Genomic DNA, 25819 nt, shown 5'->3' with positions numbered 1-25819 from the left:
TTAAAACGTCTGTATATAAAATCACATAAAATATACACAATATAAAATAACATAAAATATGCACAAGTTAAAACCAGAGTTAAAATCCAAATGCTCCATAAAACCATCCTGCTATGCATTATGTACAGAAAGCCTGCCAGCATAACAATGTTTTTACTTGCCAGTGAAAGGCCAGCAGGGAAGGGGCCAGCCTAGCCTCCCAAGGAAGGGCATTCCAGAAGGTGGGAGCAGCCACTGAAAAGGCTCTCTCTCATCTTGTTGGGACCGAGAGAAAGCCTTCTCCTGCATATCTTAGGGCTCTTGCAGGTTCATATGGGGAGATATGGGCCCGTTACAGATGGGCTGTATAGTACGGACTCAGTCCGTACTAGGGTTAAAAAGGGGTGTCACTTCCGGACGCCCCTAACCCTAATACGGACTGAGTCCATACAAAATGGCAGCACCCCTTCCACATGGGGGCCTCCATGACGACGTCATGACCGCGTCGCCTTTATACGGGGTGGCGCGGACGTGACGTCACTCCACGCCAAGGTGCTTAGTGCGCCCTTTCCATGGAGCTCCGTTTCAGAGCTCCTTCCTGGTTTGCATCGCTGGGCGCAGTCTTTAGATGGCTGCGCCCAGCAACGCAAGGGAGAAAGGGGCCAAGCGGCCCCTTTTTCCTCCTCCCTGCCGCAGCGGGGTGTCCTTCGGGCTTGAAGCCCCAAGGACACCCCTTTCCAGGCTGCGGAGAAGCGGCCTTTTACCGCTTCCCCGCAGCTTGGAAAGCAGCGGATCGGGGCCTTGGAGGCTGCCGGTCTGCCAGCTGAGGCCCCGATACACCGGGGAAAGGGGCGGGTGCAGGCCGCCCCAAACGGGCGGTCTGTAACCCGCCATGGTCTCTCAGATAGTCTGGATCCAAGCCATGTAGGGCTTTATAGGTAATGACCAGCACTTTGATGTTATTAAGTGGCATGAATATTTAGATCAGGAATGGGGAACATTTGACCCTCATATATTACAGCCTCCAACTCTTATCATTGTGGCCTGTCCAGCAGCAACTTTATTGTTATTGTTGCTGACTGCCATTAGGTTGACTTCAACTTATGGTGACTCTGTGAATGAGAGACCCAGGTCACCTTCTCATCCACAGCCCTACTCAGAAGGCCTTCTAAACTCAGGGCTGTAGTTTCCTTGACTGAATCTATCCATCTGCAGGGTGATCTTCCTCTTTTCCTGCTGCCTTCTACCTTACCAAGGATGATTGTCTTTTGGGGGGAGTTATGTCTTCTCATGATAGGACCAAAGTATGACAGTTTTAGTCTTCTTGGTTTCTAGGGGGAGTTCAAGTTCCGACTGAAGAGCTTTCTTTAAAGATGTGTGCTTGTTTAGTGTTCTTGTACATGACCATGTTCAAATAGAAACTGTTCATATCACAATTGTTTCTCTGTTTCTTATTCTTTTGCACAAATTCCGTATGGGTTGTATGACCAAAGGTTTGGATTTTACTGCTAGGTAATATAAAGATCCTATGGTGTGTGTGTGTGTGTGTTTTAATCGTTAGTGCAACTAGTTAGTATGCATTATCTTTAGGAAGCATGTATGAATTAAAAATCTAGAGTGGATCAGCTATGGATCATTAGTAAATTAATCCTCTGTGGGGTTTTTAGCTGCAATATGCACTCTAGCTCTTCTTTATCCACTGAATATTTAATCACCTATGGGCTTTCTTTTGACGTTGGTGCACTGGGAATGGGAAAGAATGTAAATGCAGCACTAGGATTGAAAGCACCTGCATCTTTATTAAATAGCCAAACATTTGGGGGGCTCGAAAGGGAGTGAAGATCTCCTTGCTTGCCTATTGGGAGGGGAATGTCATGAAGCAGAGGAGAATCATCAGAATAGGACTCTTGATCCTCCCCAGATTCAGGACACTCAACCCCCTTGAAGCTTCTTAAGAGTACCTGAAGGTTAACAACCCCTTCTTGTTTTTCTGTGGTCATGTACTTGCTTAATGTAAAAAGTGTCCTTGGGAAAAGAGCACATTAGAAGATTTAAAACCATTGCTGATTCTGGCCACCCTGCCCCTTCTCTGCAATTTCAAATGTGACCAGCTCCTGCTGCCTGATGGGAAATGGTATCCTTATCCTTTTAGTCTATATGTTCTGAGAAATGTAAAATGGTCCCAGTGTCTTCCATTCAGCTTAGCCCTGTAGAAACCAGTGGTAGTGGTGGGCATCTCTTTTTCTCCATAGGATCTGTAGTTGGCCAATCTTCGCCAAGGTAGCACATATTCCAAAAAGCAATCTTCAGAAACTTCCCTTAGGTAAAATGAGTTCCGTGTAGCTGCACTGCTCCTAAAGTTAGGCATTGTGTTTGGAGGTCAGAATTCCTTTGGCATGTGTTTTTTGAGGGTGGGTGGAGTGAGCCAGGAATTGAACAACAGTTTCTTGTTTGATAGCAGAATTTGGCCTTCTCCATCTCTTTTTGACCCTGGGAGAGTACATGAGAAATACAGTTCTGGTCACAGTAGACCTCATCAATAGCCGTATGGCAACGGCAGAATCATTACTTGTAAGCAGCTGGTTGCTAATACTATACTAATACATGTAAATAGGTCCCATTGATTTCTGCTGACTGTTTAAGATGATTAGGGCTGGAGAAATACAATTGGCCCTCCACATTTGCAGGTTTGACTTTTGTAAATTTTACTATTTGATTTTTTGATTAATATATTTTCTCTAGGCATCTCTAAGGGCCGGAACAGACTGACAAGAAGGGGCGGCTTGAAACCATCCCCACTGAAGATGGATTAGGGCCGCAGAAAACACATACCACAGCCCCAAATCATTTTGAACCCAGCCCAAATAGGAGCGGAAAAGATCCTTTCCTATTTGGGCCCGGAAAGAGCCAGCTCATTGCAGCCTCAAGATGCTCCAGTGCCATGTGGCGTATAAGCACTGCATTGCCATAGCATCATGAAGCTGTCCATGTTTGGAGGGCTGCCCAGTGTCCGGGCATCATCAGAATATGCCGTGTGTAAACACCGTGGTCCGATGATGCCCAGAAGCAGGCTTTTTTTGGCCATCTGTTTTGGTCCTAAGTCCTCCAGCATAATTCTGCTATAAGTTGACTGTAGAGTTGTGCTGGAGAACCTAGAACTTCCTAGAGAAAACACTTCTCTAGGAATTTGTAGGTCCTCCAGCATGATTCTGTCATCAAGGTTTGGCAGATATTGACCATAGAGTTGAACTGGAGGACCTGGAAATTCCTAGAGATGTGTTCTCTTAGATAAAAATAATAGGTTTTTTTATTTGTGGTTTTTCCACATTCACTGGAGTCCTTCATTTTCAATCCCAGTGAGTGTGGAGGGAACACTTTACTACCGAAGATGGTGCTGTCCAGACTGTCATTTGATGTCTGTGAAACATTAACCATTGTAGATGCTTTTTTGACAGAGTAATATTTTGCCTTGTAAGATGAAATAACAGTAACATGAATAATATTATAACTATTTCCCAGGGCCGCTGCACGCGGGAGAACTGCAAATACCTTCATCCGCCAACGCATTTGAAAACCCAGCTAGAAATTAATGGTAGAAACAATCTGATCCAACAGAAAACGGCAGCAGCAATGCTTGCACAGCAGATGCAGTTCATGTTCCCAGGAACACCCCTTCAGCCAATGGTAAGTATTTCTAACAAAATGGCAGCTAATGTTTCATAAACCAGTTCCTGCTAATGTGAGAAATGGCTTATACATTTTGAACATCTCATGATTCCTGCTTTAAATCTTATGTTACAATATTGCTATTTAAAAGTATACAGGATTAAAAGAAATCTAGATCATCTTTGTGCATTTAAAAAAAGTAATGCTTTTTTTCAATACATAAATTTCTGAAACTGTTTTGAGATTTTTAGTTTTAGGACCGATGGGGATTACAAGGGAAAACTTTCATAGAGCTGCAGCTAATCTGCATAATTTATATTTTTATACAACATTATTGCATGTATTGAATGTATGGGTATTGGTGTGTGTGTTCTTATTCTAGAATAATTTTGTTTCTAAAATCTAGTCTATACTGTGGAAATCCTACATTAAGGTAGCAAATATTTTAATATATGTTGCACTGGGCCAAAATGTTGTTTTTTGAAGCTTTTTCATTAGCTTCCTTGTTACTTCTCCTTTAGCATTTTTATCATCACTGTTTCAAACATATTTTGACATACTTATTTACGTATTTAAAATACAACTCTGAGATATCTAAATCTGGAGAACTGAAGCAAAATAGTTTTATTAGATTAAAGTTTAAGAAGGAATAATATTCACTCCTTCATTTGGGACAGAATGGAGTTTGGATATAATTCCTGTGAGTTCCTTAGTATGTAACTATGTTGCTACTTATCCCTCTTAACAGGAAGTGTGTAATACCACCATGTGTCATTAACTGTGTATCTGATTAGTGGTGTAGTTTACATGGAATAAATAGGGCTCTGTGTAGTTCTTGCTGATTTCAGAAGGATTATGCCAAGTATATAAGGATTGTGCCAAATATCCTTAGATGTCCTGTCTGTGGCAACTTAATTTGTTGATTTGTTACCTGGTCTGTTTTGCTAATTGACAAACTTGATTTTGCCATTTCCTCCATCTTTATGGAGTGTGTGCATGCAGATGTCTGAACACACACATGCAGTTGCACACTGACATGTTTACAGAAATCCTTATGTTGTAGAATGTAAATTTAGACATCCGTATTTCTTAATATCACTGTCAGAATCCTTTGGAGTCTATGGGATGAAACAGACGGCACCTTTGCAGTGGCTTCCCAGCAGTTTGGGGGCATGTTGTTTAGCGGCACATATCCCCAAGCTGGCAGGAAACAGCCATGAAACCACCCACCCTACCACACAGCAGGCAGCTTTGCGGCGCTCTGGCATGCCACAGGAACGCTACAAAGCCATGGCAGCAGCGGAAAAGCTGGCTTTTTGCGGCTCAAAAAGGAGTGTCTTTCTGCCGCTTCTTTTTGAGCCAGCAAAAGGCCAGATCAGTTAAGCCGCCCCTTCAGTCCGTTTTTGGCCCTAAGTTATTTTTCTGTTAAGGCCAAGGTATTTGTCAGAAAATACGTCATTTGCACTGGTGTCCTAATGCAAGGCATGGTCACAGATGTTTTCAACACTAAACAGCCTGAACAAAATATCTAAACCAAGATGATTATTTTCTTCAGAATTCTGTCTAGTCCCTAGAGTAGCAAAAAGTGATGTACCCAAATATGAACTGCAGCCAGTTTAGACAAATGAACCTTAATATAGAACTTAAGTTTAGAATTTTTGTACATAGTTCATGGAAATTTTAGTATAGAACTGTGCTTGCCTATAATAGTTACGTGCTTATTCTTCATCTCTTTCCATTCCCCTCTCTCAGCCCTCATTTCCTGTAGGGCCAACAATAGGATCCAACACAGCTCTAAGTTTTGCACCGTATTTAGCACCTGTCACTCCTGGGGTTGGATTAGTTCCTACAGAAATTGTCCCCACACAACCTGTCATTGTTCCAGGAAGCCCCCCTGTCACAGTCCCTGGGTCAACTACGACACAGAAACTCCTCAGGACAGATAAACTAGAGGTATGGCAAGTACCATTATGATAATGCATGCAGTTCTTTGATACTTAGCACCAAAGGTTTATGAACAAATTGATTTTATTTGGGGGTTTTTAAATTCAGTGAAGAATTTTTCTAACTTTAGTTATTTCTAAACATAAGCATTGCATATGTTCTGATATGAAGTAGTAACAAGAGTGCAGAAGTACAATGGGTCCTTGTTATCCACTGGGGTTTGTCCAGGATTCCCCGTGGATACCAAAATCTGTGGGTGCTCAAGTCCCATTAAATACAATAGCATAGCAAAATGGTGTCCATTATATAAAATAGAAAATCAAGGTTTGCTGTTTGGAATTAATACTTTCTTGCAGTATTTTCAAACCATGGATGCTTGAATCTGTGGATAAAAAATCTGTGTATAAGGAGGGCTGACTGTAATTAGTACGTTGTATTGTGTAATTTTGAAATGGTTTCTTCACATTAGAGGCTTTTCATAGGGGGGGAAACCCTTTAAAAATATAAAAAAACAAAAAGTAAACCCAAGGAAGCATCCTAAGCTTCAATTGGTTGCAAACATATTGTAAATTAAACATACACAGTGGCTTGCATACTTTATTTTCAGACAAGCTATATCCAGTTTTGAGAAACAGTGTCTTTTGGGAAATCGTAGCTTCCACCCTGACTTTGTGACAAGTGCAGAATGCTTAGGTATGACTCTAGCATGTGATAAGAAGGCAGTCTCAAGATGAGATATGCTAAGATGAGACAGTGAGTTGAAGGGATGATTCCATTACGTAGTTCTGTGTTTAATATTATTCAGTTCTGCTGTTGTGTGAACTGCCAAGAATAGAAATGTCACATCTTTCAGATCCCTACTAAATGATTCTACTGATAGTGACAAGGAGCAGCAGTGGAATATTTAATTTTATTTCTGGAGATGCATATAAATTTTTGGCTTTCAAAAAATATTTAGGCAACTTTAAAGTAGTTTGGAAGTTTGTGAAGGCACATACATGGTTAGAACCATTCTCCTAATGCCTAATATTTACGAAAATCTAAATTTCTGTTCTTCGGTTTGTGGTTTCATGAATTTGCCTAAGGTACCATTAACCAATGGCACAGTAACTATTCTTCAGGGAGGAGAAAATGATAGAGAATGGAGTGAGAGAAAGCATGTGTACAAAGGCAAATGTACATTCAAGATGCAGACCCAGAAGTATGGCCCATGTTGTAGATTGGATTTAAAAGTAGAGTTTATAAAGGGTAAAAGTCATTTGATCTAGATCACAGTTCCAAAGCTGTGTCATAACATTTCTCCATTTGTTTAGTATATAATTGCCCCACCACTCCCCTGTTCTAGTATGCATAATGAGTATTGTTTTGCGCACCAGGTTTGCAGGGAGTTCCAGCGAGGAAACTGTGCACGGGGCGAAACAGACTGCCGCTTTGCACATCCTGCAGACAGCACAATGATTGATACAAATGACAACACCGTAACTGTTTGTATGGATTACATAAAGGGGCGCTGCATGAGGGAGAAATGCAAATATTTTCACCCTCCTGCTCACTTGCAGGCCAAAATCAAAGCTGCTCAGCACCAAGCCAACCAGGCTGCAGTGGCAGCTCAGGCCGCTGCTGCAGCTGCTACAGTGATGGTAAGTGCAAGAATGCAGGGCTGCATAATTACTGCTTTGGATAAGACAGCCTTGATTGCTTAAGGGTATGTTCTAGCTTAAACTGCTCCCGCCTTTCCCCTAAAATATGGTTTTGTGTTAATTTGTTAATCCTGACCAAGCAACAGGAAATCTGGTAAACTAATATTCCTTTCTTATTTAGCAATGTCAGCACAATATGCATCTTCTTGGAACACAACTTGTTAATAGTCTCATTGTATTCTTTCCTAGAAAAAAATTTCATTTTTTAAAATGGCTCTGGGATTTAAACTATTTAGGAAATTTTAATATGCTGGTCTCCTACCAACATAGACTTGCACTTGCAAGGTGGTGTTGCGGGCATGCTTAATATCTTTGTAATAGTGGAGGGGTTTCAAATAATTCTACTTGTGTTCTTGTGAAAGCAGTGCCTGAAATGCTAGGGAGGGAGGAAAAACATACATGTATGTATTTGTTTGTTAGGATGAAGTCTAAAACTAAAGCAGCTATAACCCTGAACTCTTTTTTGTCTTTTCGCAACCCATGCATGCACTTACCTTATTAAAAGTGAAGGTAAGATAGCAGAAATGCCACCATTTAGTGTGATAGCTTGCAAATTTTTTGACACAGGTTAAGTTCTCTTAGGAAAAAAATATTCCAAACCAAGACTGAACAAGAATACAATGACAAGATTAGTGACTATAGAGGCACTACAGATCCGCCCTTTGTGCCGGACTGACCGTGTGCTAGGGCTGAAGAAGGGCTGAGTGTTCACACGCTCCAAGTCCTTCTTCCTCCACCAGGACACCATCTTGGCATGTACCCATTTACATGCTTATGGCGCCCCTTATATGACACAAAAAAGAAGCCCCTTTTCATCCTGCCATGGCCTGCTTCCAGGGCTCAAAGGGCCGCCTGTCTGTTGAGCCATCTGTCTGCTGAGCCCCTATAGTCTATGAAAGCTCATGCTGCCAACTTCTTTCTTTCAGTTAAGCTCAAAGGTGCTACAAGATCTCTCTTAATACTGCATCCAGCAAAGAAAAGGAAGGAGAGGGGAGGAGAAAGAGAGACTGAGAGAAAGTACTTATGGTAGCTTTGTCACAATACCAATCCATCAAAAAGGGTCTTGGTTTTTATATTAAAATGCAACCTCCTTATGTTACCTCTTGATGTTGTTGAATAACTTCCTTTATTGCCTGGCTGTAGCATCTTGATACAGTCCCAAGTGCCCCTTTAAGTGCATAGGAAGCCTTTTGCAGGCACATGGAGGCTTTTGACTCTTCTTAAAAGTGACTCATTGCATCTCAGTGAGTTTTAAAAGTAATGCTGAAAGCATCAGCATACATGAAGCTATATTGCTGTCCTCAAGACTGTCAGAAATGCCAAAAGGACCTTCCTTCAGTTCAGAAGAAGTTCTGAAAGGACTGGTTTGTTCATCTGAGTTTTCTTTCTATTCTGAAATGTTTTGAAAGTTCCCTTTCTGATTAATTTTCTATTGGTTGCTGGCATCAAATTAGTATCAGTAGGGTTAGATAAAGCAAGCAAAAAAAATTACCTTAAGAAAATAAGCATTTAGCAGCATGCAGATCCAAACAACAAGTAACTAAAGAAGAAGAGTGATTTGGGGCTCTGTCTTGTGTATATACATACAAACAGTGCATCTAGTGCCAATGTTAGGTGTCTTCCGGAAGCATAGCACAGTACAGAATTCCCATAATGAAACAGCAACAATCAAAAACCAGCAGATCTGTTAAGTGACAGAACCAGCCATGCATCATCTCTGCATTGATTGTCCCTTCATATATGGTATGTACACTATTAGAAACAAAAAAGGAGACACCGTATGGAAAGGTGCCAATGCATCTGAATATACCATTGCTGATGACTCAAACAAGTGAATTAAGCCTGATTATTGCAGGGTAACTCTCTTGTTAAGCTGTGTGTAAACAGGGGAATACTAAAGCGGATAAGAGAAAGTGGATGAGGGTAAAGATTTGTTAAGTCATAAATAGCAAGTCAGAAAGCACTGAGTGTAAAAGGGAATCTTCTAGAGCAGGCCAGCACAACATCAGCCTGGGGGACACATGCGGCCCACCAAAGGATTTGGGGTGGCCTGTGAGGATGTGGAATGACTTTAAGGCTCCTCCACTGCTTGGCTTTCTCCTGAGGAGAAGGCCAGGCAGCAGAAAAGGAGGATGGGCAAATGCTTGCCATGCAAGGCTTCTTCACCATCTGGTTTTCTCCTGAGGAGGAGGCCAGGCGGCAAAGGAGGAAGATGGGCAAATACATGCCTTACAAAGGTCCTCCACTGCTAGGCATTCACCTTAGAAGAAGGCTGGGTGGAGGATGAGGATGGGTGAACACTTGCAATGCTCCTCTGCTCCTCGGCTTTCTCTTGAGGAAAAGGCCAGGCAGAGGAGGAGGAGGACGGAATTAGTATTAATAATGTTAACTATTATTAATTAATATTTGATTAAAACCTATCTGCGGCCCAAATAAATTAGCCTATTTTAATTTTGGCCCCTTCCTACTGGCAAGTTGCGCAGGTCTGTTCTAGAGTTTTCATGACGATTATTTTTATTGTCTGAGGATCTGCTGCACTGAATCTCTGGCCATGGAAATAAAATGTGAACTAGAAGCATTTGTGGGGTAGTTTTGAAATGTCAGCTTAGCATTGCTGAATAAAAATAATGGACACTATTGGGATATAGGGATATAAGGGGATACTGGGTCATTCATACCTAGGACCAGGTCTCCCCTCAACTCCTTATTTGCCACTTTTTCTTGGACTGACTTATCCAAGGGTAAGGTAGCCCAAGCATTCAAACACCAGTAGCCATCTCCCTAATCTGCTTCGGTTTAGTGTAGACTACTTTTTCAGCTGAGGGTGAGTGGATAGATCTGCTTTTCAACACAAAACTCTGCCAGAAAAAGGGATGCACAGAGAATGTGCCAATATAAGGCCTTTTGGGTTGTAGTTTATGAGGAAAATGCTGATCATCATGCAGTGATTTAGTTGCAGCAAGAGCCTTTTTCAGTCATCCCGTTGACAACTCAGAGCCATTCTCTTACCTGTTTATATTAAGGCAGGATTTTGTAGCAGATTTAGTGAATTTTGCGGGTGATTTAGAAAAAATCAGGCTATGCTCTTGTTCCAAGCATAGAATTATGGCAAAGGGGGGGGGAAAAGACCACAAATACTTATTGTGCTGAAGAGACCTATTGTGCTGAATATGAAAATACAGTAGAATTCAGATATATGGAATGGTTTGGCTAAGCAGAAAAACATCATGTGAAAAAGCCCCCTTCCCATTTCCCCCCTTTTGAGTGTAATCAAGCTATACTCTAAAATACGGAGGGTCCATAGCTTGGTGGCAGTTGCTTCGCATGCGGTTCCTTGCAGCTCCAGTCAGAAATTATGTTGAGTAATAAGATTAGAAAATAATATTATAAAAGATAATCTGGAAAGTCGCTTCTGAAAAGAGCAGATAAGAGTGGGCTTGATGGACAAGTAATCTCATTCAGTATAAGGCAGCTTTCTATGCTTTTTGTACTTACTTGAAGGGATGTTGTTGTTTTAAAAAAAGGTTTCTGTTCTGATCAGAAAATGGAACTTGTTCACAACGAGATATGTTTCCCTGCGTTCCACTCTATTAACAATTGGAAGTAAATTGTGTGACTAAAGACCTAAAATTACAAAAAACAAAATGCCTAATTTGTAATAATGTACAGCTTTTCTTGACTTAATGTGGTAAGTTCACTGGAAGAAGACCAGGCTGTTGGTCTCAGCATAGCAAATCCCCTTGAAACAAACCCATGCTGAATTTGATGATAAGTTAGTGAATCAGAAGTAATGTTCACTAAATGTACCAAAAAAGGAAACTTCAAAATGTTTAGTTTAAAAATAAAAGCACATTCATATTTTCATTTTCCTAATAATGTTTTAAATTTGAACATGAGCTTGTTCCATTAAATTACCTTTTCTCAATATGACACCCTCATAGTTTGAACTACAGCTCCCCTAAGCTTTAGCCAGCAATGCCACTGGTCAGGCATTATGGGACTTTACGTTCCTAAAGGTCTAGCGAGCACCAAACTGGGGAAGACTGCTTTAAAATCTTTCAGTGATTTATATTTTGAATGTTAGTATTTTGAAATTAACTTGCTTTTTAATATGGCATTAACTAACTTATCAAAAATTCATTTAGGACGATCCCTGAAATAACTATGCTTTCTTATTTAGCACAAATGCTTACTGGTGCTTATAAATGCTTAATGGTGTCTGCAAGCTGCTGTTTTATTCAACTTTCCTAAATTTCAAACATCTATATTTTACTCTCTTATATGCTTTTAACTAAGGTATAGTAGATGCATTTTTTGCTTCAGTACTAATTCAAGGTGTAATATTCATCTCTTTAGAAAACAAAACATTTTTGTTGTTGTGCATGCCTAGTGTTCTGTATGTTGTATATTGCATTCAGAATATTTTTTTCCTTCTCACCTATCCACAATGCAATGCCGTTCCCATGATGCACCTCTGCTTGCTGTTTACCTGTATGTTAATTCGCTTGAATCCCATTGGCCACTGCCATCATGTGCTCGCTGCCTGTTATTAAAAGACTCAGTCGACTGCCAAAGCAATGAAGCGACCTCTCGAGGCAACTGTAGACCTGGTACTTTGACCTTTCACCTTTTGCTTTGCATGTAGCTTTTCCAAGATGCAAATAATTTTAATGTTACCCGAACTGTCGTGTTAATTTTACAAAAATAATTTCAGTATTTAGCAATTTTGTCTTCACATGTAGTTATAGCGGCTTCTTTCTAACAACATTTCATCATCATATTTATAAAAACGTTGAAGTGAAGAAAAAAAATCCCTGCATTTGTGATTGAAGATGCTTATTTAATCCCAATTAATATAGTTAACGATAGATGTTACCATCGTAATGAAATACAAGTGCTTTTTTTTCTTCTACTACTATTCCACCCCTATATAAAGAGAGAACCTTTGTTTCCCCTAAACTCCCTTTTGTCTTCAAAAGCTTTTTTTGGTTGTTGTTTCAGTTATTGTGGTGCTATAATTTTAGTTTAATTGTGCCATACATTTACTATCAGTAACAAAAAAAAATGCCATCCATTTGACATTGTTGCTGTTTTGAATTAATGTGCATGGCGAGGCATCTTCAACTGTTAAATTTTGTAGTGCAATACAGTAAAAATAAAAAGGTACAAGCTGCAAAAAGTTCCATCACACTCACTATGTTTTGTTTCCTTTTCTTTTCATTTACAGGCTTTTCCTCCTGGTGTACTTCATCCTTTACCAAAGAGACAAGCACTTGAGAAAAGTAATGGTGCCAGTGCTGTTTTTAATCCCAGTTTCTTGCACTATCAACAGGCTCTTGCTAGTGCACAGTTGCAACAACATGCAGCCTTTATTCCAACAGGTATGTTATTCTTAGAGTTTTAAAAAAATATATTATAACATTTTCCAGCATTAGTGAAAACTTTTGGTGTTTATCACATTCACTGTGCTTTCATCCTTTTCTAACATCTTTCATGGCAACAGATATTAAGGAGGGAATGAGTTTTTTAAAAAAATATTTGTGAAAAGTATTTAAATTTGAGAAGTGTTTGTCAGTAGTGCCAAAAAGGCTTTGAGTTTAAACAATTCCAGGAGTTGCTTATTGTTAGCCTCTTTTGATATCTGTCATAGCACTTCTTGAAAAAGAGCATAGTACTTGTCTTTGTAGCATTTCTGCCTCTTTGAAGTGTGTTCTGCAACACACATTTCTATACAGGTGTTTTGAGAATTGAGAAGAATCCACAGGGAGGGGAAAAAAAGCAGACTTATTCAAATCCAGTGAATTTGAGTATGTTACGTACATGTAATTATTAGGTCTGTCATTCAAGCGTTATCTTGCATGGCTAATTTTTCAGTTTCCCAGCTAGAATAAAATTCTTACTCCATATCCACCTTCTTGGTACTTGTCAAACTAGTAATTTTGCTGGAAATTTTAAACTGATGGTATATTTCTCAATCCAAAACAGTATAGGCAGGGAATATATATACTTAAGTGAAACAGCTAACGAAATACAGTATGGAGTCTGGCAGAGAATATGACTTCTTAAGAATCTCTTACACTTTTAACATTAAATTGTATGGCTTGCCCTTTTTTTATTCCCCTTTTCTTATTGTTCTTTGTCACCTCCGGAAACTGTAAATGGTTTGAAAAGCCAGGATATAGAAGCAGGATAAATTATGGAAAAATAATGTATCACAGTTCAATATATCTAAAATTAATTCAAAGGGATGAACCTGAGTTGTCAATTGGCAATAACTTCAGGTTTCTTTCTAGCAGAACAGTGCTACCCAGATATAAGTGGTGGTCCTTGGACAAGTACTGGTCTGGGACCCATTAGCTGCCAGTCCATAATGAGTTTTCAGGAAATAAACAGCTGTAGCCACATTTGTGGTGCCTGACCCATTAGAAATATGTTCTGACACATTGCTGAGGGTGGGGGGGGGATAGTTTGTTCCCCACTTCAGATAGCCTTCCAAACACTGTTGTAAAATGCATTGTATGGTAGTACAATGAAAACATGGGAAAATCTTGTTTTTTAATGTGGACAGTTATGTTTACCACACTATCAGTGTTGTGTTTATATAATACAGCATCTTTTGTTGTACAGATAACCCATAGATTATAGGGCAGATATGGATGTTCATATATATCACATCCATGAGACTTTTGCAGGGCTACACTCCATGTTGTTAAAAATCATCCAGAAGAGGAGACTGGAATCACATCTGCTGGTCACCTCCATAGCTCACTCCACTGGAGGAGAACAAATCTGTGTATTTACATAGATTCGCCATCCAGAATCATGGCTGTAAATCACTGAGGGAGACTACAGCATCCTCCCATGTGCTGATGCCTCTCCAATGTACAGATTGTGAGGAGGTGGGGATGACACTGGCACAGAGAAGATACTGTATATGCATAAGCTTTCCCTGGTACTTGGAGTCCCCTCCACGTGATCGTTAATTGTATGGAAGGAGTGTTGCAATATAGCTTCATTTTATCTGAAGTTGAATCTTAAAAAATAAGAGATAAATTGTGACTTCAAACATTTCACCTCATACACAAGCTGCTGCAACTGTTTGAACCCTCATATTTGAGTAAAGTCTTAATTCAGAAATATATAGGGAAGTGCTTACAGAGGCACACACAAGATGACTAGATAAATCCTCCAGTTCCATTTTTAAAGAATTTCAGTGAAGTAGCAATTGAGATCTTCCATGTGTTCAACTTCTGATGCACTGTCTTTCAAAATGTGATTGTTAGCACCAGCTCTTCAAATGATAAGGGAGGCAAATATAAATTGATCAGGAAAGGGGCTGGCATTAACCTCTGTTGGCAACTTAAGCAGGTAGTGTAGGGATGTATCTTCCATTTCTGGAACAGAATACAATAACCATAACTGTTAACAAAGCAAAATATAGACTAGAGTTTAGTCATATGAGACATAGTTGGTTTAATAGAGAACGTGGATGCTTCTCAGCTTCTCCTTTCAGAGAAATTGAACACAAGCAGCTAAGGCTAGCTTAAAACTGAAAGAAAAGGCTTCTAGATTCCTTGCAGCTCAGAAAAAGATCTATATGTGAGCCCAAAGTTCGCTGCTGCCAATGTACATAGCACAGCCGTGGTTTAGTATTGCATTTGAAAGTGGACAAATTTCTGTACTATCTAGGAGTGACAGTGTGAGTATGAGTAACAGATACTGACAAATTATTACCAGGATTCTTTATTCTTTGTTGGAAAAGCTTTGTTTGTATGTATGTAGTTCTTACATTAATATTATTTAGTGGGCAGTAGAATAAAAGTTCATGAAGGAGTTCAAGATGTTCTTTTAGCCAATGCTTCCAGCACTTGCATTTACCATATAACTCAATATATGATTGAATGAATAGCAACTGTGGACATTATAGTCCTACATTATCCTACAGTATATTTTAAGGCATTTATGGGAAAGTCATAATAACCCACATGAAATACATAGTAACCTGTATTAATTTTTACAGCATCTATTTTCCAAAAGTTTCATTAAGAGCCTCCCAACAAATGGTTTTGCTTTTAAGTTGAAAGTTAAAATGTAGCAAAGATAAAAATGCCCTGACTGCATCCTTGCAAAGTCCTGTATCAGCAAGCTATCTAGAGAAATTGTTTTCTGCATTTGCAGACAACATTTAAAGGCACAAAAAAAATTTGTCAGACTTATTCTGTGCTCATTCACTTCTTCCCACTATGTGGGTTCTAGCTCTATGAATTCGCGATATCATTTGTATATAGAAACATATAAATTAGTTGGCATCTGGTCTATATCAGTATCAAATGTTTGTTCTGTCCAGTTTATCATTTAATACAAAAATCACATTAATTTTCATGCCCAGCTTTTACTAGCATATACATTTTTATAAATTGTAAAAATATTTTTTTGACCGTTTGGGGCCCTAGTGACCACATGTGGCCCATGGGCTGCACTTTTCTCATTTAAGTGATAATGTGGAAGAGGATGAGAAATCTAGAACATAATTTACAATGTCTCCTAGAAAAACACTGTACCAGAACTATAAAGATGTATGGTACATTGTTCCATGTAGCAAAAACAAAGTAGAACACATTGGGCCTGAACAGACAGGCCAAAATAAAGCTACTTTGGGTCACTTTGGAGGTATGCTGTTTAAATGACACACACATCTTAAGAGGCCAGGAGCTGCACCAAAGCTGCATTCTAGTCTTTAGGACTGCAGCATGGCTTTGGCGCAGGTTCCGACCTTTTAGGACGCATGCATCATTTAAAGAGCATATCTCCAAAGTGACCAAAAGCAACTTTATTTTGGCCTGTCTGTTTGAGCCCATTGTTTCAAAATAATCTCTTGACTATAATGTAATTGGTAAATATGAATTTTTCACATGTAGTGGTTTTAATCTACAGTAGTGTCATATCCTTCTGTATAAACCAGGGGACTATTCACAGTACAGAATTATAGTGCTGTAATTTCATTTTAATTGCCATGGCTCTATCTTGTGGTATCCTGGGATTGGTAGTTTAGAAAGGGGCATTTAGAGCACTCCGTTGCCCCACAATACTACATACTCCAGGATGGATCTATGGCAATTAAAGTAGAATCATAGCACTATAATTCTGTAGTGTGAAAGGGCCCAGGTGTAAACTCGTTTGAGGTCTTAAATGAATAGAATTGTGTAGTATGTTCCAGGAACAAAGTTCCTGTGTCTTCCTTGTTCTTTAAAATGGAAGGGTGTACTCTGGTATTTTCAGAAACAGTTAATATATCACCCTTAGATGAAAGTGGGAAGATTTAATCCTGAAATTTCTTTTAAGTGGCATTAAAATTGATGGAATATTAAGACTGATGGAAGTATGGGGAAAATATACATCTGGATTTTTTTAAAGACAGAAATGCTTGGTTGATGCATGTGGAAAATGTGGAGTAATGCACTCTCCTTCTGTCTTTATTTTCCTCTGTTTTCCATTATGTCTTATAGCATTGTCCACTAATGATGCCAAAATCCATTGCCCCCAAATACTAGTCATTTCATTGCTTCTTCCAGAATAACAGTGAAGTAAAATAATTGTGGGCTGTCGGCTTCATTAGTATACAGTTAGCACAGTCTTTCATGCCTGGTTGTTTTATGATCCGAGATGTAGTAGAAATACTTTTCTTCAAATGATTAGTGTTTTTAATTGAGCATAATAAATGAAACATTAAATCTTTTCTTTAATGTTGGTCCTTCCTGACAAGGTCATTCATAGCCATCTGTAGGTGATGCTTTTTTGTTGTTGCTATTGTTAATTTAAATTGGGTTTATTTACATAAGATTATTTTAAAAATATTTTTATTATTCTGGAAAATTTAATTTATGAAATTTCAGGACATGTAGTGATTTCAAAATACTTTATATTTATTTCTTCTGACTATCAGGGTCTAGAAAACAGTGAGGTATGGTGGAGGAAGTGATTCCAAAGTTACCATAAGATATTAAGAAAAATGTAAGGATATGCCAATATTTGCCATAGGCTCAAGTTTGAAATTCACACTAACAGCATAATCTATGTCTATTTATTTAGAAGTGAGGCCTATTGCATTTAGTAACCATTATTCTTTATCTAGTAAATGTGTTTAAAATTACAAGCTAAAGAATAAATCAAAATTGAGAGACTTGCTAAAGGAAGCCACTAGTATTTTTAGACTCCATTCCTAAGTAATCCATGTTAAAATCTGTGGAACATACCTCTGAGTAGACATGCTTACTATAAAATTTTGCAGCTAAAAATTTTAAGTGTTCATCTTATAACATGTAATTATATTTCTTCAAACAATGAGAAAAAATTACTTACATAAGACACAATAATTCAAATTGACTTGATGCCAGTTAACAACAACAAAAATTACATTATTAATGTTTAAACTTTGATGGAAGTGGGGTGGACCTGAAAAACAGCCAGGAGCCATATACAGTATTACTTTCCCCTGATTGACAGCAACATTTTGTTTTAAAAAATGATCAGAAAACGCAACACTATGTATGTTTAGAAGGAGGTTCCATTGAGTTCAGCAGGGCCTACTCCTAAATCTTTCCACAGCTTATTACATACACCATAAGACTGCAACACTAAACGTAATTGCTCACTGAACTTAGTAGGACATTGGTGTTTGTTAGGTAATACTAATCAGGATGATTGCTTTTCAAGAGTCTTGTTGCTGGAATAAAATATTGAAGTCTTTGCTGTATGGATTTGGGTGCACATTGCATTATGTATTTATTACTGTTTCTTTTATGAAAAGAAATGCTTTAAAATAGCAAAAAAAATAGATCTAAAAATGACCTCTCTGAAGTTGTATTTAACTTGTTGGCTTATCCTTGGGGATGCTTGGATCTCACTTTGAATGTTAACTCTAAACAGCTAACCTGTTTCTTCCCTTTATTCACTTTTTTCACCTATCATTGCATGACACACAGGGTCAGTTTTGTGCATGACACCTGCTACCAGTATTGGTAGGTTTCAAACTTTATTGATCTCTTTTTTTATTGTATTCTGTAGCTTCCTTTGTTTTGAGGAACTAAAACATAACTTAAAACAACAATTGACTCAATCTGGTTATTCATTTGGACTTTGGCTTGAACTATTAAATTGCTGAACTTCTTTGTTTTAAAAATAAAACAAAAAAACCCTGCTGCTTAGATGCAACATCTCTTGCTATTACAAATCCACTGCAAAAAGCCCAAATACCATGAATTCCAATCTGCTTTTCTGTTTTTAAAAAAAATCTCTTTCTATATTTTATAATGCTGGCATGATTAAATCATAAAATATTGAAAAAGCAGTCTAATTTCATCAGTGTTCTGAAGTTTCATAGTGGTGTGCCTATTTCTTCTTTTTGCTGTGTTGTAAGAAAGTTTTATCAGCGTTTCCCAGAAGCTTGGGATGATTTTAATAGTGGCTGTAAAAAATTTGAAACAAGTCTTAGGCCGCAATAATATTTTATCTCAAGTTAAAATAAAACCACCTCAACAGTGCAGTCTTACACATATCTGCTTGGAAGAAAGTGCTGCTGATTTCAATGGGACTTAACAATCAGATAATTGTGTATAGGATTACAACCTCTACATTAAACATCACAACATTTGTGTTTTCTAAAAAAAAGTTTGCAAAAGAGAAATGTGTTCAACAGATTACAGTTCACTTCTGTATTCAACCCCTAAGATTCAATAAATGATTTGTTTGATGCCTCTGTTGTTTTCAGCTACTCAAACTTTATGTGCTCTGATCCCAATGAACACCTAACAGTTTATCTATAAAAATGAAACAGAATAATGTAGCATGTTACATAATCCCTCTTTCAAATTAAATAAAGATAAAATAAATTGCAAGTCTAGTGGCTAGATGAGAGTCTTCATTTGCTCAATTAAACACAGAGTACATTTTTGGTACAGGTGGAGAGGCTTGGCCTGGAATGGACCTGGATTCGGCTATCTGCCATCTCACCTCCTAGTCAATGGCATTTAGGTCACCCCAGTCTGTCTACTCCATATATACTCATCCCTCCACATTTGTGGCTTTGACTTTTGTGCATTTGATTATTCATGGGTTTTATTAATATGCTCTGTCTAGGAATATCTAGGTCCTCCAGCACAACACTATGGTCAACTTTAACCAAAAGTCTCACTGAAGGATCTAGAGATTCCTAGAAAGAACTCTTCACTAGGCATTTGTAGCTCCCCCAGTGCAATTCTGTAGTCAGTGTCTGGCAGATGTTGACTGCAGCGTTGCAGTGGAGGAACTAGAGATTCCTAGTGTTTTTTGTTATTAGTGGTTTTTCCACATTCACAGGGGTCCTGCTGCGCCCCTAATCCCAATTAATGTGGAGGGACAACTGTAGTTCCGAAATGATAGTTGTACCATTGCATTTGGGTGAACTGCACTACAATGAGTTCCCTGCTACCTAGAGGTGAGATAGGGCCATCCACCACACCCAAACTGGGCGTGATCCTGATTGTCTACACCCTCAGTGTTCTTTAAGAGGACCACCCAAAATTGGATCTGACAGGCACACCAATCCCATCTTCCATCAACTGAATCCAGCCCCAGTCCCAAACTGCTGTCAAAGTGGTGACAAGAAGTGTGAATGTAAATTATATACTCACAAAGCCTCAGACAAAAGGTGGGAAGAATTGCCTCTGGCGACTGCTTGTTCAGAGCTACCAGATGTTGTTTATATGCCCCGAAGTGGACTGGAGTGAAACCTCCAGTCAGCTTTGAAAGCCCATTCCCTCCAGCCAAAAGTTAGCCTCTGGTTGACTGATTCTCCCTGCCATATGGGCACTTGGTATGAAGACAGCAAGTTATACCAACCAAAATGCTACCCTGCAGCCTCTCCCTACAGGCCACAAACAGGCAAAATTAAACTTTATTGAAGAAAACATACAAACCAAACCAGGTTGCTTTTAATCTTTTTAATTTCATATTTTCCATATACAACTTTTAAAAAGTGGTCTAGTATTCTCTGCTCTAAAAATGTTGTGGAAGGGAATAAACTAGTCAGATTAATGTGAACAGAGCTAAAGGAAAAAGGACTTGATGAAAGAGGGAACATTGCAACAGTATGCCAGAGAACTTTCAGAGAGCAATCTCTTGAACACTCTTCTCATTGTGCATTGTACATGCATAATTTGAAATAACAAAAGGTAGGGACATGATGACTATTGCTAGCAGGAGGAAAAACTACAGGACAATAGTGATGAAAACTGCAAATTGATCAAGACTCAGTCATTCTGATTGAGAAACAAAGCAGTAGGTTACTGAAAACTGCAGAGAGACAGTACAGAGACAGCAAAATTTTTGCATGCTTCACAGAAGCAAGATCCTGCTATGTTTGGTGGGTCTTACTTCCAGAGAAGGGTGAATAGGACTGTAGCCTTAAAGGGAGATGTGACACAGTCATAATAACTAGAAAGAATCATTATTTAAGTAGAAGATTTCTTCCTTTAGTGAAGTGGAGGGTGGTGACAGAAATGGACTGAGTGAAGAAGAGCACTGCCTCTTTCACTCATCAGGGACTTCCTACAGATTTTAATATTACTTGCCAAAAATAAAGCTGTTTTGAAAAATATCACAAAAAGTAACTCAAAATATAATAACATCCTGTTTATGGCCAGGAAGAGAATCAGGCCAGATTGGTCTGGGATTAGGTTTTAGGGAAGTAGTAACATCTAAGCAACAGGGAATTATAATGTGGTAGTTTGCATAAGAACAAAATATAAGGATATCCAGAATCTTCTCACCATCAAACAGTTTGAAGATGATTGAAAGGATAATAATTGCACAGTGGAGTTTATCGCACAGCCCCTAAAACGGTCCCAGTGTGTTCTAAACGTGAACGTGCAGTGGGCGCACACGGAACGGGATGGGGCCCAGAACCCCATTTTATCGCACATTGGAACGCCACCTTTGCCGCCGGGCGTTCCAGTTGCGTTCCCGTTCCATCCCAGAGGGCGCCATTTCTAGGAACTGTTTCTAAGTGTCCCCAGAAATGGCGCCCTCTGGAACGCCCAGTGGCAAAGGCGGTGTTCCAGTGTGCGATAAAATGGGGTTCTGGGCCCCATCCTGTCCCGTGCGTGCCCGCTGCGCGTTCACGTTTAGAACACACTGGGTCCATTTTAGGGCCAGTGCGATAAACAGCTGTTAAGTACTCTGAAAACTTCAGTGTTCTGAAAATAAAAAAGGTTGTGGGGGCATAAAAATGGATTGGATCCTATTAAAACAGGATAGGGTTCCTTTTCTCCTAACCTTTTAAATTGCAGCCCACAGAGTTCCCTAAATCTGTGTTTGAGCACTGAGGTGAAATGAAATCAAAATGTAAGATGGTGGCATGAGGAGGTGCATTATAAATCAAATTTTAATCCTAGCAATAATAAATTCAGAAAACTAAGCATATTCAAAATGAGTATATTCCAAATAACCTTAGTTTTATCTTGTAATATTTTAAAAATTTGACAAGAAAACCCATACTAGGATAATTTTGGAATTTTAGGATGAAAAAACCCCGTATGTCATTACCATGATGGACAGGACATTTTCACGAAAGCATTGTTTGAAATCCACAGTCTTAAATTAAAATACCAAAAATGATGAATTAATCATTTGGGTGTTTTTTTCTGGGAATCGCCGATAATTGTGACAAAGTTCCTTCAAATTGTACTTGTAATAAGCTATTTTCCCTTTTGTTTTATTTCTCTGCCACGCTTTCTTGCTTTGCATTGTGATTGCATGCCATCTGCTGGTTTAACCCATGATGGCTTGCTGCTCTGATTCTCACCATGCCAAAATTCCACTTCCATTGCCATAATGCTACACACTCCTGTTCATTGCTTCCATGGCTCCCCTCCTGAAAGTACCCATGATGCACAGCGCTACGTCCGCCACTGTCTCTGCAACAACAACTCCTGCAACAAGTGTCCCCTTCGCCGCAACAGCCACAGCCAATCAGGTTTGCTCCTTTTAAAGCTTTCTTTCACAAATCCCAAACTCTAAATGAGTGCTGGTACTTATTAAAAAAATTCTCCTGGAGAATTTTTTTTCTTCATGTTTTTACCCATCAAACTTTATTTTGAAGTAGTTCTCCAACAAGTATTTATGGACAGGTTGCACTTATTTAGAGTTAACATTTATTGCAAATAATGGTGTAGCTATGTCTAATGTTGCGCTGTTTGTTTTTTGTTTCTAACACTGTGTAATTAACCCAAATGATGTGCAGTCATTTTAGTGATGGCCTAGTTATATAAAAATGATGCTGTTAATTTGTGAATTTGGAGGTGGAGGTTAAACGTGTTAAATCATGTTTCAAACACTGACTACTTTTTTCTCCATACAGTAAGTATAAGTAACTAATTGATATTTTCCTTAAAGGCTGAAGCAAGCTCCAAAATGCCAAAATCAGCTGCACTTAACAGCTGGGAATCATATTTGTGCTTACCATAATTGTATGGAAGGATTTTATTATCTTTAGATGGGGGAACTCTAATCAAACTTGTCCAATAATTGCATATGTACTAGTAATTCTCTAGCCTGCTAATAATTGTTGTTCTATAGTTAATATCTCTGTGTATTGACTATTTCTATTCCTTCTCCAAATAACAGAAATCAACTTCAAAGTTCTCCAAGCAGGATTTGTGTCAGCACAGTTGCAGAATATATAATGACGTTTAATAGTCTTTATGAGTCCTTTTGTTTCTATTTCTAGTTTGCATTTGTTTTCATTCTTGGCTTTAGAAAGAAGTGAAATTTCAGTTCAGGAATGAAGTGAATTGAACTGAGACCTTTCCCTAGCTCTTTAGCATTCTTTTCTTGCTTTCTTAGTACTATATCCTCCAAATATGTACAGAAAGCTCTGAGAGTCCAGGGATTAACTTTGCCACCCTATCACCACTCCAGGGTACTCAGAAAACATGTTTGTCTCATTAAAAAAACAAAAACAAATGGTAAGTTCATTTTTGTTCTTGCAAAATAAGTAGAAAAGCCTTCCCTCTTGCTGCGACCCACTGCTTTTAGAGGCTTCCTGGAGTGGTGATTCTCCATTTTCAACTGGGAAAGGGGGAAATTGGCCTTGGGAACTGTAGCCTTGGAGGTTATGTGTTTCCCATGGACTGTGTAATTCCCATGTCTGATTTAGACTGTTCAGGTACATGATGCAAGAGAAGAAAGCATGTTAGGATAGAAGTAATGGTGTAATGGTTTGAGTGTTGTACTAGGGCTTCGCGATGCTAAGGTTTGAATCCCCTTTCAGCCATGGGACCCCACTAAGTGGCCTTAGGCAAGTCACATTCTTTAAGGTTCAGAGGAAAGCAGTTGCCCATCTTCTCTGAATAAATCTTGTCAAGAAAAACCTATGACAGGATTGACATAAGTTGGAAATGACTTGAAGGCACACAACGATGACAACAAACAGCAGAGAAGGTGAAAGCTGCAGGTCAGGAGTATTATCCTACTGTTTTTAACAGCTTTCTGATTCCCACACTACATTTTTAAAAATGTTTTCTGCTATCGCCTTCAAGTGGTTTCTGACTTACAACAACCGTCAGGTGAACCTATCCAGGGGGTTTTGTGGCAGGATTACTGGTGATTTAATTACATTTCAATGATCAGTAGTAAAATTATTTTCAATGATCATTCTTGGTATGTTTTTATTTATATATTATTTGTTTTAAATGATGAGCTTCCTTAGGTCCCAGTTCTGGGGGAAATGCTGGGATATAATTCAAATGAGTGAGTGAAGGAATAAACGAATGACTTCCTTTTCCCATAGAAGCACTAAATTTGCTTGTAGGGAATTTGTATTGATAACTACTGATTGGCCTCACAATATTTGGCCTCAAATATTTGTACTGATAACTACTGATTGTCCTCACAATATTTTCAACATATAAAAAACAAAGATATTTGTGAACATACAAATCTCCCCAACCGGTCTTATCATTACTCCATCTTATTCAAAACTGTGATTTACTAAAATTTAAAACAACAAATTTACTCTTTCACAAATATATTTGATTTTTTAGCTTGCAAAGTCTGATTGACTTTTCATAAAATGATTGCTTCTGTCTTGTGTTTTTTGCCTGGCGAAATTCTCTTCCTTCCAAGCCATTTTGAGAGCTAGTTTGATGTTATAAGGAAAATGCTAACAAAGATAATAATGGCTGGGAATGTAAGACAGATGTTGAGCTGCCTGAGTCCATTTGAAGCAGAGGTTATACTTAGAAACGGCAGAAACATAACAGTGAATTGTGGTTTTTGGTGTGTAACCACAATGAACTAAGCAGAAGCTTTATTCTGTGGATTTTTTAAAGCAATATTCTTCCTAGTTCTGGATTTGCATTATCATTCCTGGCAAAGTGCCTTCCTTTTTGGTATCTTGGTGTTAGTTGGTTTTGTTGGATGCCCAGACCCCACTGTATTGTAAAATATTTGTTCTTAGTTATTACTTAATCATTACTTGTAATTAATTCCTCTTTTGGAGTAAGCAAGTTACATTATGATTGTTACTTAACTGTTTTTTTCTTACCTTTGTAGTTATAGAGGATATGCCCCTTTTAAAGTGTGCTTTGTGCCACAGGCTAACACTTTTAGAATCCTGATTTTCTTTAAAAAGTAAAATTGAATTCCTTTTTTATTATAAGAAATTAAATAGCTTTTTACAATGTTACTGTAATAGGAGGTAACTACTTTTTTTGGTTAAACCCCTTAGAATTGTAACATTAGCTTCCCTCTATGAAATTTTGAGAGGCTGTGCCCTTCACTACACTAGCTGCCCCCCCAAAACATTTATTTTTTGCCCTAGGAGGCATGGGGGGAGGCCTTTGTAAACAACAAAAAGTGAATTAAAATCACTTCCTGTACAATTCCTATGTCAAAAAAGGCCTCACCTGTTCCTAGGAGGGCCCAGAATTGGTAGTAATGCACCCCATGCCTCTAGATGGCATTTGGGGGCAAAGAGGTTTTACCCCTGAGGGCCTCAAACATAGTGGAAGTGTCTTTCACACACTCTAGATGGCAATTTGGGACAATGTGGACTTAAGGAAATGTATAATTGATAAGACAATGCATAATTGAAACAAAAACATAAAAAAGTCACAATACAAATTGCTCAGAATATCAATAAATCCAGTAGATATCAATACAGAAAGTCAATAATTAGAATCAGTCATATTTTGATCATGTTCAAATTACAATTCTCATATGGTTATAATTTAAAATACATTTTATATGTCAGAACTTGTCATAGTTAACCAGTGCTAATAAAAAATATTCCAGTGTCAGCCATATCTTAAACACTTAGAATTGATGCTACCAGTGGAAAACTCAAAGAATATGTCTTGGGCTGTTTTTAAAGGATGAATGAATTACTTTTAACAAATGCTACTTGATGATTAATGGACCACTTATTTAGATAATGCCACAGTTAACTAGCAGCAGTCCCAAAGCCTCAGCTATTTATCTCTCTAAGCTCTACC

The 25819-nt window shown here is 38.5% G+C and overlaps 1 protein-coding gene across 5 annotated transcripts in view; it reads left to right on the top strand.

The window, feature by feature from the left end:
* Positions 1–25819, top strand: part of MBNL2 (muscleblind like splicing regulator 2) — an 81789-nt gene that overhangs the window by 37630 nt on the left and 18340 nt on the right. Inside the window, exons 3-9 of one of the 5 annotated variants that reach the window (XM_089511153.1) lie at positions 3499–3663; positions 5398–5598; positions 6966–7229; positions 11846–11899; positions 12517–12670; positions 18272–18307; positions 22205–22299. In XM_089511153.1, the coding sequence (XP_089367279.1) occupies positions 3499–3663; positions 5398–5598; positions 6966–7229; positions 11846–11899; positions 12517–12670; positions 18272–18307; positions 22205–22299 (969 nt within the window). Of the gene's footprint in view, positions 1–3498; positions 3664–5397; positions 5599–6965; positions 7230–11845; positions 11900–12516; positions 12671–17232; positions 17382–18271; positions 18308–22204; positions 22300–25819 lie in introns of those variants that run through there. The other 4 variants (XM_089511158.1, XM_089511157.1, XM_089511155.1 and 1 more) reach the window with 4 other exon arrangements.

Source organism: Sceloporus occidentalis, unplaced genomic scaffold (genome assembly GCF_023333645.1).
Source record: "Sceloporus occidentalis isolate IW3139 unplaced genomic scaffold, rSceOcc1.0.p SCAF_2, whole genome shotgun sequence".
Taxonomy (NCBI): Eukaryota; Metazoa; Chordata; class Lepidosauria; order Squamata; family Phrynosomatidae; genus Sceloporus; species Sceloporus occidentalis.
This window is presented reverse-complemented; position numbering and strand designations above follow the sequence as displayed.